Raw genomic sequence first — 12644 nt, forward strand, 5'->3', positions numbered from 1 at the left:
ATGGTGGTGTGGTGGTGATGGTGGTGTGGTGGTGATGGTGGTGATGGTGGTGTGGTGGTGATGGTGGTGATGGTGGTGATGGTGGTGATGGTGGTGATGGTGGTGATGGTGGTGATGGTGGTGATGGCGGTGATGGTGGTGGTGGTGGTGATGGTGGTGGTTTGAGAGCCTCATCTATCCTAGTTCAGGGGCCCAGTTGTGCAATGTTTCAACCCTGACATAAACCAAGAAGCACCCAGGCAGATGTGTGCCAGCTGCAAGCCAGAGAAGGCAAGGGCAGAGTGCCCCTGCTTACCTGAGACTCAATAATGAGCTCTAAATGTACTTTCACACCGAAACGGATTTTCACACTGAAAATGAACCATAATGGCAGATTTCTTTCAATTTCTGCAGACACACTTAGATTAAAAATGGTCTCCATTTCTTTGAAATTCAAATTTGATCGGGTATGTTGTATTTCTACTTGCTAAGTTTGACAAAGATGGAGAAAAGTGTGGAAACCACTAAGGGTGAAATTAGTTCATTTTTATAAAACATAAAAGCATAAATTAGAAAAAGATTTTGATCTCCTGTTTTGAAGGACTGCACCTCTAAAAAAAAAAAAAAGAAAAAGAAAAAGGCAAACGGCCACGTAATGAGTATACTTAGATAACGCATGGGGCACAGATGACTCAGCCCTGTGTTTGTTGACAGGGCTCATGCTGAGACGACAACGCTTTGGAAGGACACCCACAGGCTGCTGAGATGACTTTCTCAGTGATGTGACTGGAGAAGCGTCACGAGGGGAGAATTAGCTTGAGTGCACGTGTGATGCTGAAGACTGAACCTAAGGCCTCTGTATGCGTAATGGACAGATGTTTTACCACTGAACCGTTTACCCAGTCTTCCCTTCTCCATTTGTTTGTTTATTTAATTTTTGACACAGGGTCTTACTATCTAACTTAGTTGGCTTTGAATTCACTTCGTAGCCTAGGCTCTCCTCAAATTCAGGGTCCTCCTGTTTCAGCCTTCCTTTTTAAATAGTTGTGTGGTGTGCAAATATGTGTGTGAAGGTCCATGCTCCCACATGTAAAGGCCAGAGATTGCTATCTTGGTATTTTTTTTTTCTTGATATGTCTCTGCCTTGTTTTGGGATAGGGTCTTTTGCTGATCTTAAACTCACCATTTTGTCTAGACAGGCTGGCCAGTGAGTCCCTGAGACTCACCTGTCTCCATTTCCCTAGCACATGGAAGTTTCCAGAATGAGTCATTGTGCCTGACTTTTGCATGGTATCTTCAGATTTGAACTCATATTCTCAGGCTTGCACAGTAAGCTCTTTAACCACTTATTCATCTCTTTAGCCCCTGACTCCTTCACTTTTCCTGAGTGTCGGTATTACAGGAATTCACCACTATACCTTAGTGTGCTGGTTAGTTTTTTTGTTAACTTGACACAAGCTATGGTCATCTGGGAAGAGGGACCTCAGATGAGAAAACTATCTCCATCACATTGGCCTGTAGCAAATTCACATGGCATTTTCTTGATTGATAATTGCTGGGAGAAGGGACCAGTTTGCTGTGGGCGGTACCACTGGTGGGCTGGTGGTCATGGGCACTATAAGAAAGCAGGCTGAGCAAGCTATGAGGAAGATGCAAGCCAGTGAGCAGCATTCCTCCATGACCATCAGTTCCTGCTGCCAGGTTCCTGTCCTGCCTTCCCTAAGCAGTAAGGCGAGATAATCCTTTCCTCTCCAAATGTCTTAAAAAAAAAAACAATCATTTGGAACAATCATTTGGCATAGCACTGGTACCTAATGTCTTTAATCTCAGTACTGGGAAGGTAGAGGCAGGTGGAGGTCTCTGAGTTCAATGCCAGCCTGGTCTATAAAGCATAGTTCCAGGACAGCCAGGGATACACAGAGAAACATTGTCTTGGAAAAAACAAAAACCCTAAACCAAACCAACCAACCCAAACCCAAACCCAAACCGAAAACCTAAACAACCAATCAAACAAGCAAAACTCCATAGCAAAAGAAGATTGCCTTGGGTGGAAAACTCAGGATGAGAAGGCCAGCTCTGGGTACACTAGAGGTAAGCCAACAGCCACTTTCACACCTGGAGCCAGGGCCTTCTGCATTATCTTCACCTGGAGGGAGTTCACTGATAGCCCTGGGCTTCCATCATTCACTCTATAGCCTTGGAGTGAGTGTTGCCATGTGTAGGGCTTGATACAGATGGAGACACAGAGAGGAGAGAGCCAGTTCTACCCTCAAAGGTCACCCAGTGACTAGGAGGTGATGCACAAACCAGGTAGCTGGAGAGAATGCACAAAGACACACAGAAGCAGGAGGAAGCATCAGAGGAGCTGGCCAGCCACAACACTGGGAAGCTCCCCCTGCCCCAAGGCTGAGGTGCTTTAAGACACTGTGCAGCAGGTTCCCAGCCAGGAGAGGAGGCAGTTAGGGGTGAGGGGAGAACAAGGTACCTGGTGCTCATTTAGAATGGGCAAAGGAAGTAAGATTTGGCACTGACAACAGTTCCGGAGAATGTCATAGGCCCTCTCTCCTTTAGGAAGAGCAGCCCTCTGCTGGAGCCCAGACTTCAAAGGCAGATCCAGAACGCCATTTTGGTCCTTTGTCTGTCGCTTTGTTGAACTGTTTCTATGTTTTGTCTTTGGACGAACATCTTTACTCACTGTGGGCATTCGATTTCCTGTGCCCATAAACGGAAGGGGTGGAGGAAGGACTACTGTCTTTCCATCCCGAAGATATACCACATTTCTTGAACATTGTTTCTGCAAATGGAATAATGTGTGAAATTTAAAAAGCAGTTACTTCAGCTGTAATAGTCGGACAAGACAGCTGAGATAACCTGAAAGGCTTCCCCCTATAAACACTTAGGAATGACGGATAAAGTCTAGCAAGATGGCTCTGTGGGTAAGGATGCTTGTTGTCGAGCCTGAAGACATGTGTTTGAACGCTGGAACTCAAACAGTAGAAAGAACTTATCCCTACAAGACTTTCACTCAGCAAACACAGAGTAAGTTAGTTTTTTTTTTTTAAATGCTGGATAATATAAGGCATACATTCAATTTTACAGCTAACTTTGCTAGAAGAAAAAAGACTCAGGTTCCATGGATGAAAATTTGGATACATCCCTCTAAAATCCAGGTTTTGGGGCCCGGAAAGATGGCTCAGTCTTAAAGGGACTTGTGCTCTTTCAGAGGATCCAGGTTTGGCTGGTGTTCAGCACTCATGCCAGGCAGCTCACAGCAACCTTAAGTCCAGTTCTAGGGGATATTATACCCTCTTCTGGCCTCCACAGACACTATACACATAACAGACAAGTAGGCACATATAAAAATAAGTAAAAATAAAATTGAAAATAAAGTGTGATTGCACAAGCCTACATATCGAGTTCCAGGACAGCCAGGGCTATATAGAGAAATCGTGTCTCTCTTTGTCCCCTAAAAATAAAACCCAGATGTTACATGTGCTAATAGGGGGCTGTGTTGGTCATGACGGCCCCTCTCCTTGCACATTCATGGGATTAGAAAAGGTTTCAAGCAGCTTAGCTAGTGCTCGCTTGCTCTTCTGCATTCTGCTGTTCGAGGCAGCAGCAAGGCCCTCCCTAGGCTCCTAATGCCCACACTCTGAACTTGGATTTTGAGGCTTCAGGACAGTGAGAAATACATTTCTGTTACGTAGAAGTTACACAGTCTGTGGTCTTCTCTTACTGCACTGCAAATGGACTGGAAGACATGTAACTAGGGGCATGGGCAAGAGGAAAATCCTAGTTGTAAAAGATGAGAAGGAAGGAAAAGCCCCTTCCCCTACGTCATACTGCCAGGAATAGCATGTTTCAGATGCTGCAGTAAATATCAAAGAGCTAGGTCACCTCTGAGGCCCCTTAGTTCCTCTGTTCTACAGTGGCTCCCTTCCTTCTTTCCTTCTTTCCTTCTTTCCTTCTTTCCTTCTTTCCTTCCTTCCTTCCTTCCTTCCTTCCTTCCTTCTCTTCCTTCCTTCTCTTCCTTCCTTCCTTCTCTTCCTTCCTTCCTTCCTTCCTTCCTTCCTTCTCTTCCTTTCTTTCTTCCTTCCTCTCTTTTTTTTTCTTTCCTTTTTGACAGTGTCTCACTATGTAGCCCTGCCTGGCCTCAAATACAGGGATCTGCCTGCCTCTGCCTCCCCAGTGCTGAGATAGTCTATGTTTTTTGTTTTTTAATAGCTGAATTGTTTAGAAAGGTAAATAGCCCTCTGTCCTGGGGCAGGGTGGGTGGGTGGGTGGGGGACAAAAAGAAGTTTCTGGGAGAGAAGCTGTGAGATGTTTCTCAGGAGGAAAAGGCTCCGTAAGACAAGAGAGCAGCTTAGCTTGCCCGTGTACTACAAGGCATGTAAGGCTATGGAGGGACCACTCAAGCAAAACCAGTCAACTGGCTACATCATCTGCCATCTCTAGGGTCCTCTTTTTATACTCAGTATGCTGTGAGCGTCATTATAGAAAGATAGGAAAAGCCCTTTTAGTCTCATGGGGGAGGTCACAGCCTAAATATGTGCAGGAAGCCCGAGAGGGCAGGCCCTGCTGAGGGCCACTTTATAATATCCAGGCCTTGAAGGTTGGTGATGGTCAGAGGTGAGCGGGGCCATGGGGAGTTGTCAGAGCTGCTCCTTGATGGGCTAGGCACAAATGAAAACCAACTAGGCAAATCTGCCCAAAGGATACCTTGGAACAAAGCAAAACGAAATGAAATAAACATCAGAACCTTTGATAACTGTGCTTTGCAAAATGTATCCAGAATCTGCTGTCATCCCTTGCTTTTTGGAATATGAACTGGCTCCTGGCACAGTTAGAAAGGGTGTCATTGCTACTCACCATATGGGAGACATACTCGTTTTCTGGAATGGTTTGTTTGCAAATATCACAATGGGTTTTTCTTTCAGGAGATGATACAGTTCTCTTCCCTGAGTAAACAAACACCACACATGACTGCTCTTGACAATGGCTACCCCATCTTTCCCCTGGTTTTTCCCATGGTCTGTACTCCTGAGCATTCCTAGGCTAGCCTTGTCTTAGGTTTGCTATACTGCCAGCTGCCTTAGCCACACAGGAAAGGCTTACCGGACAACCGTTTGTATTACAGTGATACTCAGGGCAGATGACCCAGATGAAGAGATGTTTTTCTGGAGCACAACCATTTTTTAATCAATTGAAAGGGGCCTGTAGGTAGCCGCCCAGCACGACTAATTGAGCTTTTCTACCTGGTTCCCAGCTCTGTGGTTCAATCAGGTGTTGGTTGTAACATTGTGGTGTTAAAGTTGTGTCGTATTGAAGCTGTCAGTTAACTTGTGTTGCAGACTGTTGGTAGTGTGAGAGAGCCTAGGCACAATGTAATGAAGGAAAAGTACATGAATCTCATATTTCCTGCCTTTCTACCCAGCCAATTTTGACCTTGGGCAGAGTGTTGACCATGTGGGACTTAAGGGGTTTCCACAGTTTCTCTGCATGTTGTCACATTATCAAAACAACCAATGAAGTCAATGAAAGATGTGTCACATTGACATCTGTGCTCTTGGCAAACTCTCCTATAAAGAGGTCATTGGATTGGGTCAACAGACTAGAGAAGTCAGTGGTAGAGGATGTTCAAATCCCTGGTACTGGAACTGGAGATAGAGATGGGGGGAGGGGAGGAGGAAAAAGAGGAGGGAAAGGGAGTGAGGGAAGTGGGAGAGGGGGAGGGAATAAGAGAGAGGGAGAGAGAGAGAGGGAGAAGGAACAGGAGGGGGAAGGAGAGAGAGAGGGAGAGGAAGAGGGAGAATGAGGTGATATTAGAAAGCTGACATACAAACCTAGTCTTGTAGCAGCAGCCTCCCGTCTAGCCATCACTAATTGCCATGGTTTGAATGAAAAACCCCTGCCCTCCTTGTGAGCTTGTGGGTTTGAACACTTGGATCTTAGCTACTAATTCTGTTTCAGAAAGTTGTGGTACCTTTATGAGGCAGAGGCTCACTGAAAGAAGTCGGGTGTTAGGTGCAGGTTTCTTAGCCCAGCCCTGTCTTGTGCTTTCTGCTTCCTGACTGTGGGTGGGTTCAGGGAGACAGTGAGGAGTACCTTGTGCTGTGGTCATGTCTTTCCCAACACATCAAGGCTACTGTGTCCTAAAACTGTGAGCCACAGTAAACCCTTCCATCCTCAAACTGCTTCTGCTTATCTTGTTTTTTTAAGTCACAGAATGATAAAAAACATTCAATAGCCTAGGATCTAGCTCAGTGCTGGAAGCTGGAGTGTCCAGTCTTGTTTGTTTCCTGATCTCTCTGTACATTTTCATCTACAGGATGATTCAGGTGCACCTTACCATGCTAGCATTATGTCTTTAGAATGTAAAAAAATGTAAAGGAATGTAAAGAAAGCCCTACAAGTTTAGGATTCCCTGTGGCTTTCTCTCCCTCTTCAGTGTGAGTTCTTACACCCACATCCCTGGCCTCTTGTTTTCTCTGATTAAGTCATTAAATGGTACTGCAGACACACAAGAAGGCTACTCTAGTTTAGTGGAAACACACAGAATGGACACTCTTTTTCCTGTGCTGCCAAGGGTTCTACTTCTTGCAACTTGCCCAGGAGACTGTCTGGCCCCGGAAGCTGCCCTCTCCCTCTCCAGCTTCTCCCTGCTGCTTACCTTCCTCAGGCCTGCTCTTTGCACTCAGACACACATCTTTGTGCTGGGCCAGTACTCGGAGTGTGATGGGCTGGTTGCAGTGTGGACAATGCTTTGTCCGGCTGCCACAGTGGGACTCGTGGACATCCAGATTGCTGAGTTGCACAGCCAGCTCACAGAACTTGCACTTGGCAGGGTGCTGTTGGTTTTCCTTGGTCTGTGGGAAGATGGAGGATATAGGCCCAACCTTGTAGGGAATTGAAGCCAATCAAAGAAAGTATTGGCAAGCATTGGAGGTGAAGAGTGTCCTTGGGGATTAAGAATTCCTTAGACTCATTATTCTAGTTTGCTTTCTGTTGCTGTGATAAACATGATGACCAAAAGCAACTTGAGGAGAAAAGGGTTTATTTCATTTTATACTTCAACACTACAGGCTATCATTGAGGGAAGCCAGGACAGGAACTCAAGGAAGGAATCCAGAGGCAGGAATTGAAGCAGAGAGCATAGGGAAATGCTGCTTACTGGCTTGTTTGGCTTGCTCTCCCTACAATCCAGGACCACCTGGCACAGTGGGCTGGGATTTCTCACATCAGTCGTTAATCAGGAGATTGCCTGTAGACACACTCACGAGCCAATCTGATAGAATTCTTCAACTCAGATTCCCTCTTCCCAGGTGGCCACAGCCGTATCAAGTTAACAAAAACTAACTCATGGATTGTGGAAAGCTCCCCTGTTAAGCATGTATGTATGTATGTATGTATGTATGTATGTATGTATGTATATATGCAAGTATGTACATATGTAGGTGAATCTGCATCTCCATTACTCTCCTAGTCACTCAGGTGGGGAGGTCGTGGTGGAGTGGGAATTTTTATGACTAGCCTCTTTGCTCTTCTACTTTCTCCCAGGTTATCCTGTTTGTCTATAGAGGAGAATTGACTCCAACTTCAACATTCTGCTGACATAGTCCAGACTACTCAAATTGTTCTGGCTAGTTTTATGTCAACTTGACTGAAGCTAAAGTTATGTGAAAGGAGGGAACCTCAACTGAGAAAATGCCTCCATCAGATCTGGCTGTAAGATATTTCCTTACATAGTGAGTGATGGGAGGGCCCATCCCATCCCTGGCCTGATGGTGGTCCTGAGTTCTATAAAGAAAAGTAGGCTGAGCAAGCCGTGGGGGAGAAAGCCAATAAGTAGCATCCCTCCATGGCCTCTGCATCAGCTCCTGCCTCTAGGTTCCTGCTCCCTATGAGTTCCTGTCTTGACATCCCTTGAGGATAAACAGTGATATAGAAGTGTAAGCCAAATAAACCTTTTCTTCCCCAATTTGCTTTCATGGAGTTTCATCAAAGCAGTAACCTTAACTAGCATACAAACATGGGTACAGAGAGATGTGGGCTCATCCCCAGCCCCTGGCCTCTCCTCACATCAGTGGGGCTAGCTGTGCTTCACACTTTGGTTCATGAGATCCTAGAGGGCAGAGACCAAAAGATGCTGCTCCAGTTTTCCTCTAGCGCCTAGCCTAGGGCTCGAGAAGTGTTTGTTGGATCAGCTTGAACCTAAATGGTTGCCTGAGCTTGATTCTCAGAAAGATAAAGCCCCAAGAGACTGACTCAAAAAGGTAGGAAAGAAGACTGAGCTGGGCCTTCCTGCCTCCTCCTTACAAGTCTCTGAAGAACAGTAAGTCTTTCTTGAAATGGATCCTTTGTTCTGCTGGACCCATAGTCCTGAAGTAGCAAGTAGAAAAGGAGAAACTGGGTACAGCCTCAGTGTAGCACAAACCAAAACGGAGGCCAAACATGGAAGGACAAATAACTTACCCACCAGGCCAGGGAAGGCTGGACTCCAGTTGCTGACCCCCCCAGGCCTCTATCCCACCTGCCCACCTGCTCACCTGTGGGTGTACAACTTCCACATGCTCCTTCATTTTTGATTTTGGGATGGGCTCCTCACATTCTGGGCAAAGGACCAGGAAGCGCAGGCAGTGGGCCTCGTGGAGTGTGAAGTGGAGAGAAGCCACATTTCTTTTGCTTTAGGATAAAGTGGGGGAGAAAGAAAGGCACAGTGTCTTAGTGTAAAGCATGAAGCCATGTTGCATACCTGGGGTAAGCTCTTTCCAGGCCTGTAGTATGGAAAAACCAGTGATGGTGGTGATGCGATCCCGCACTGCCAGTGCCAGTGAGACAGAAAAACTCACTCTCATAAATTAAGTGTGAGGTCAGTCTGCAAAGTACTACCCTGCCCAGGAGAGTGGGAGGAAGACGTTACCAGGGCAACAGGCAACTTTCAAGAGTGATGATAGATTTCATTTCCTAGATGGCAGGATGGTTTCACAGATAAGTACTATGGGTCAAGGTGAGTACTTCAAACATGTACAGGTTAGCTGGGGTTGCTGGCACAGGTGTTCATGAGACTGAGACAGGAAGACGGCTAGTTTAAGGCCTACCTATGCTATAGAGTGAGTTCAAGATCAGTCCGGGCAACTTAGTGATCCCCTGTGTTAAAAGGAAACATAGAGCGAAGGATAATGACTTGGAGTGCTTGGTGGCTCTGTGCAGGGTCCCAGGCTCAGTGCCCAGGGTCACTCCCCAGCACCCCTCCACATTCCATCCCCCCAGAGAGGGGGAGGGGAGGTGAAGTTTTATCCTTTTCCAGTTATCTCCTAGGAAAGCCATCATGAGAACAAACAAGCACAGCAGTTGGCACTGCAGTCCTGCCCTGACCATACTTCAGAACCTCCAAAGGTTTCTCAACTCTTAAGAGCAAAAGTCCATCCACTCAGCTGTCTCCTGTCCCTGGGTTCCCCTGCAGCTACCCAGAGAGTGGCTGAGACCCAGTGGAGTCTCCCACTTACAGGGCAGGGTTTCCTCCTTTGACACCCTCATCACCAGGAATGCTGCCTGCCCATTCCACCTGCTCATGCTGACGGCAGCTCGGGAGAAAGGAAGCACAGGATGAATCCCTAAAGGACCAGCTGTTAAGGGGAGGTACCCCCAGGGCCCAGGGATCTGGCTCATGGCCTCACTGCTGTTAGCCTGATCCAGCTGTCCCCACAGCTGCACAGAATGATGTTCCTTGTTCTGTTTGCCCTCTCTGTTCTGCCTGCCTACATACTCCATAGTCCAGAGATCCTGGTATTGTACTTCATCCTCCCCACTGCAGAATTTGTTTGCTCTGCTGTTCCCCTCTCTCTGATCAGCCCTGGAGAAAATGTCTTCTTACCAGTTCCTGCACACTTGGAAGTCACCCTCCATGGTCTGCTCCTTGGAGTACTTCTGTGGAGTTTCGGTTTCTTTGCACACAAGAAAACAAAACTGAAAGTATTTCCCCAGCCTGACTCATAGTGGCAGGGAGGAGGAGACTTCTAGAATTCTCAGCCCAGGGCGGTTCCCAGATCCTGGCAGCTAGACACTCCCAGAAGGCCATTCTGCAGCATGGGCTAGTCTTCTGCCATGCCCCTTGTCCTGTGCTGCCTTTGTGCTACTGTGACCTCCAAGGTGGGGGTCAGCTGCTGTGTTTCCTCTGGACAGCATAACTGCTCCTTCTTTCTTCCCCCTCCCTCCCTGACTGGCTTTGCTTCCATCTGGGTCCCTGCCCCCTTCTCAAACTGTGACTTGACTCTTCCACTCTGCTTTTGTCTGATCTCTCCTTTGATGCTAAGCTTGAGTTTGCTCCCTGGAGAAGCAGCTCCTGCATGCCCTGTACCCTGTGTGAGTTCCAGTTTGTGGTGACTTTGAAAACAAAGTCTGTGAGGAATTGAGCAGTGAGTGTGGGGTGCTAGATGCTCAGGCTACAGGATTTGGGGTAAGTCTTGGGAGTGGCCAGGGATAACTGTGTGTCTCCTGGGCTTGTCCTTTGCTGGGAAACAAAACAAACAAACAAACAATAATGGCAAACAATAATGTAAGCCTAAGGTGACAGGCACCATGAAGAGGTCTTGCTATCCTATCCTCAGCTGGTAAAACCAAGGCACCAAGGGGCTGAATAACCTGCTCAAGTTCCCAGGCAATGTGGCCCAAGGTGTGACTCTTCTGCCACAGCCACCATGCTAGAGGAGCTGCACTCAGATCCAGACAAGATAACTGGGAGCTTGAGTCACCTCAGCCTTCTGGATACTGTCTCCTGGGTGACGGGGTTACACTGGTGTACCCAGGCGACTTTAAGGTCCAGGTGATCCTAGAAATTGCATGCAGAATTGCTGCTGTGTCAGTACATGTTTGTCCCAAGGAGGTGACACAGCCCCAGGGAGTTGCCCAACAAGACCAGCTGACCTCATTTCTTCTTATCTTTGAGGTTCAAAGAAAAATTCTGTTAAAGGCAGCCCATGTCCAAAATGATCACAGTGCATGACGGAAGTCAGTGGACATAGAACGACTTGCTGGTTTCCTGTGCTCACTTTCTTTTTATTCTCCACAGGAAGAAGCAGGGTGTCATTAGGTGAATGAAGATGACCAAAGGGTTTTGGAGTGTAGGTAGTGGTATGGCACTTGCCTGTCATGCATAAGGCTGTGAGATCTCTCTCTCTCTCTCTCTCTCTCTCTCTCTCTCTCTCTCTCTCACACACACACACACACACACACACACACACACTATCACAAAGTATATCCTGGTGACGACTAATACATTCACAAATACAGCCGTATACTGAATAATGATGTTTCTGTCAACAGTGGAACTGTACATAAAACAGTAGCCACATAAGATTACACATGAAGAACTGCAGAAGTCCTGTCATGCAGTGATGCTACACACAGTAGTGAGTCACTTGTACTTGTGTGCCCTTGACATGAATGCAGGGTGCAAGAAAGCAGAGGAGTGTGTGAACATGACCAAGTTGCATTACACACATATATTAAAATGTCAAATAAAAATTAAGAAACAAAATATATAGCACATATTTCGTACAGGGCTGGTTCAGCAGATGAAGGCACTTGCCATTAAATTTGACAGCCTGAGTTCAATCCCCAGGCTGAAGATGGTGGAAGGAGAGAACCAACTCCTCTGAGTTGTTCTTTGACCTTCACACACACACAAATGTTTTGAATATTGTGTACTGTATTTAATAATCACAATAGACAGCTATGTTATTGGCTTGAGAACTTACTATACTATGCTTCCTACTGTCATTATAGAGTGTATCGTCTTTACCTGTAAGCAAACTGTTAGGGTTGGGCAAGTTGTTAGTAGTTCAGCACTTGCTGAGCCTACACAAGGCCATAGAGTCAATCCTTAGCATGGCTAAAGCAAAACAGAACAAAACAAAACAAAACAAATCACAGTACTTTCCATTGGCAATCCTGAAAGAAGAATTGGTTTGTTCTGAGCCAATCTGAATGACTGAGCCCCAGAAGTATAAACAAACAACTTGTTCCCCAATAACATGACCCTTCAAGAATACATGTTACCATTTGAACGTGAAATCTCCTGTCTGAATACTTGTCCCCTAGCTGACTATGCAATTTTAGGAGCTTGTGAAAGTTTTAGGGAGTGGGGCCTCCCAGAGGAAACAGGTTAATGAGGGGTGTGCCTTGGGGATTTATAGGCTAGCCCTGCTTTAGGTCCGATCATTTTCTGTTCTCTGTGCCAACTAACAAACAGCTGTTGCGTGCCCACTGCCACGCCTCCCCACCATGACAGAGTAGTGTCCCTTTGTATGACTTCCTTTCTTTTTGTGGCAAAATACTCTCAACTTAGAAGAGAAAAGGATGACTTGGGCTCACGGTTTGAGGGTACAGTCCATCATGGTGGGGCATGGTGGTCGGAGCATGAGGCCTTGGTTATACTTCGTCTGAGTCAGGAGGAAGACAAGTCCTGGTGCACCGCTTGCTTTCTTATCAGTTCACCTCATCTGGTGGGATGCTGCTGCCTCCACTCCTGGTTGCTCTTTCTGCCTCAGTCAAACCTCTCTGGAAACAAATCCTGAAGTTTGTCTCCTTAGTGACTCAAAATCCAATCACAGCAGCAACTATCCTTCCCTTCAAACTTGGGGACAAAAGGAGGCCTTCCTCACTTA

At 46.6% G+C, this 12644-nt stretch overlaps 1 protein-coding gene across 2 annotated transcripts in view; it reads right to left on the reverse strand.

Annotated features, from left to right (window-relative positions):
• Xaf1 (XIAP associated factor 1) overlaps positions 1–9928 on the reverse strand; it is a 17183-nt gene extending 7255 nt beyond the window's left edge. Inside the window, exons 1-5 of one of the 2 annotated variants that reach the window (XM_028787292.1) lie at positions 9854–9928; positions 8526–8661; positions 6650–6845; positions 4849–4937; positions 2465–2773 (exon numbers count right to left, since the gene is read on the reverse strand). In XM_028787292.1, coding sequence (XP_028643125.1) covers positions 2465–2773; positions 4849–4937; positions 6650–6845; positions 8526–8661; positions 9854–9885 — 762 coding nt within the window. In that variant the 5' untranslated portion in view covers positions 9886–9928. Of the gene's footprint in view, positions 1–2025; positions 2774–4848; positions 4938–6649; positions 6846–8525; positions 8662–9853 lie in introns of those variants that run through there. The other variant, XM_028787291.1, reaches the window with a different exon arrangement.
• Positions 9929–12644: the final 2716 nt, after the last annotated feature.

Source organism: Grammomys surdaster, unplaced genomic scaffold, assembly GCF_004785775.1.
Source record: "Grammomys surdaster isolate TR1022 unplaced genomic scaffold, NIH_TR_1.0 125621, whole genome shotgun sequence".
In the NCBI taxonomy this organism is placed as follows: Eukaryota; Metazoa; Chordata; class Mammalia; order Rodentia; family Muridae; genus Grammomys; species Grammomys surdaster.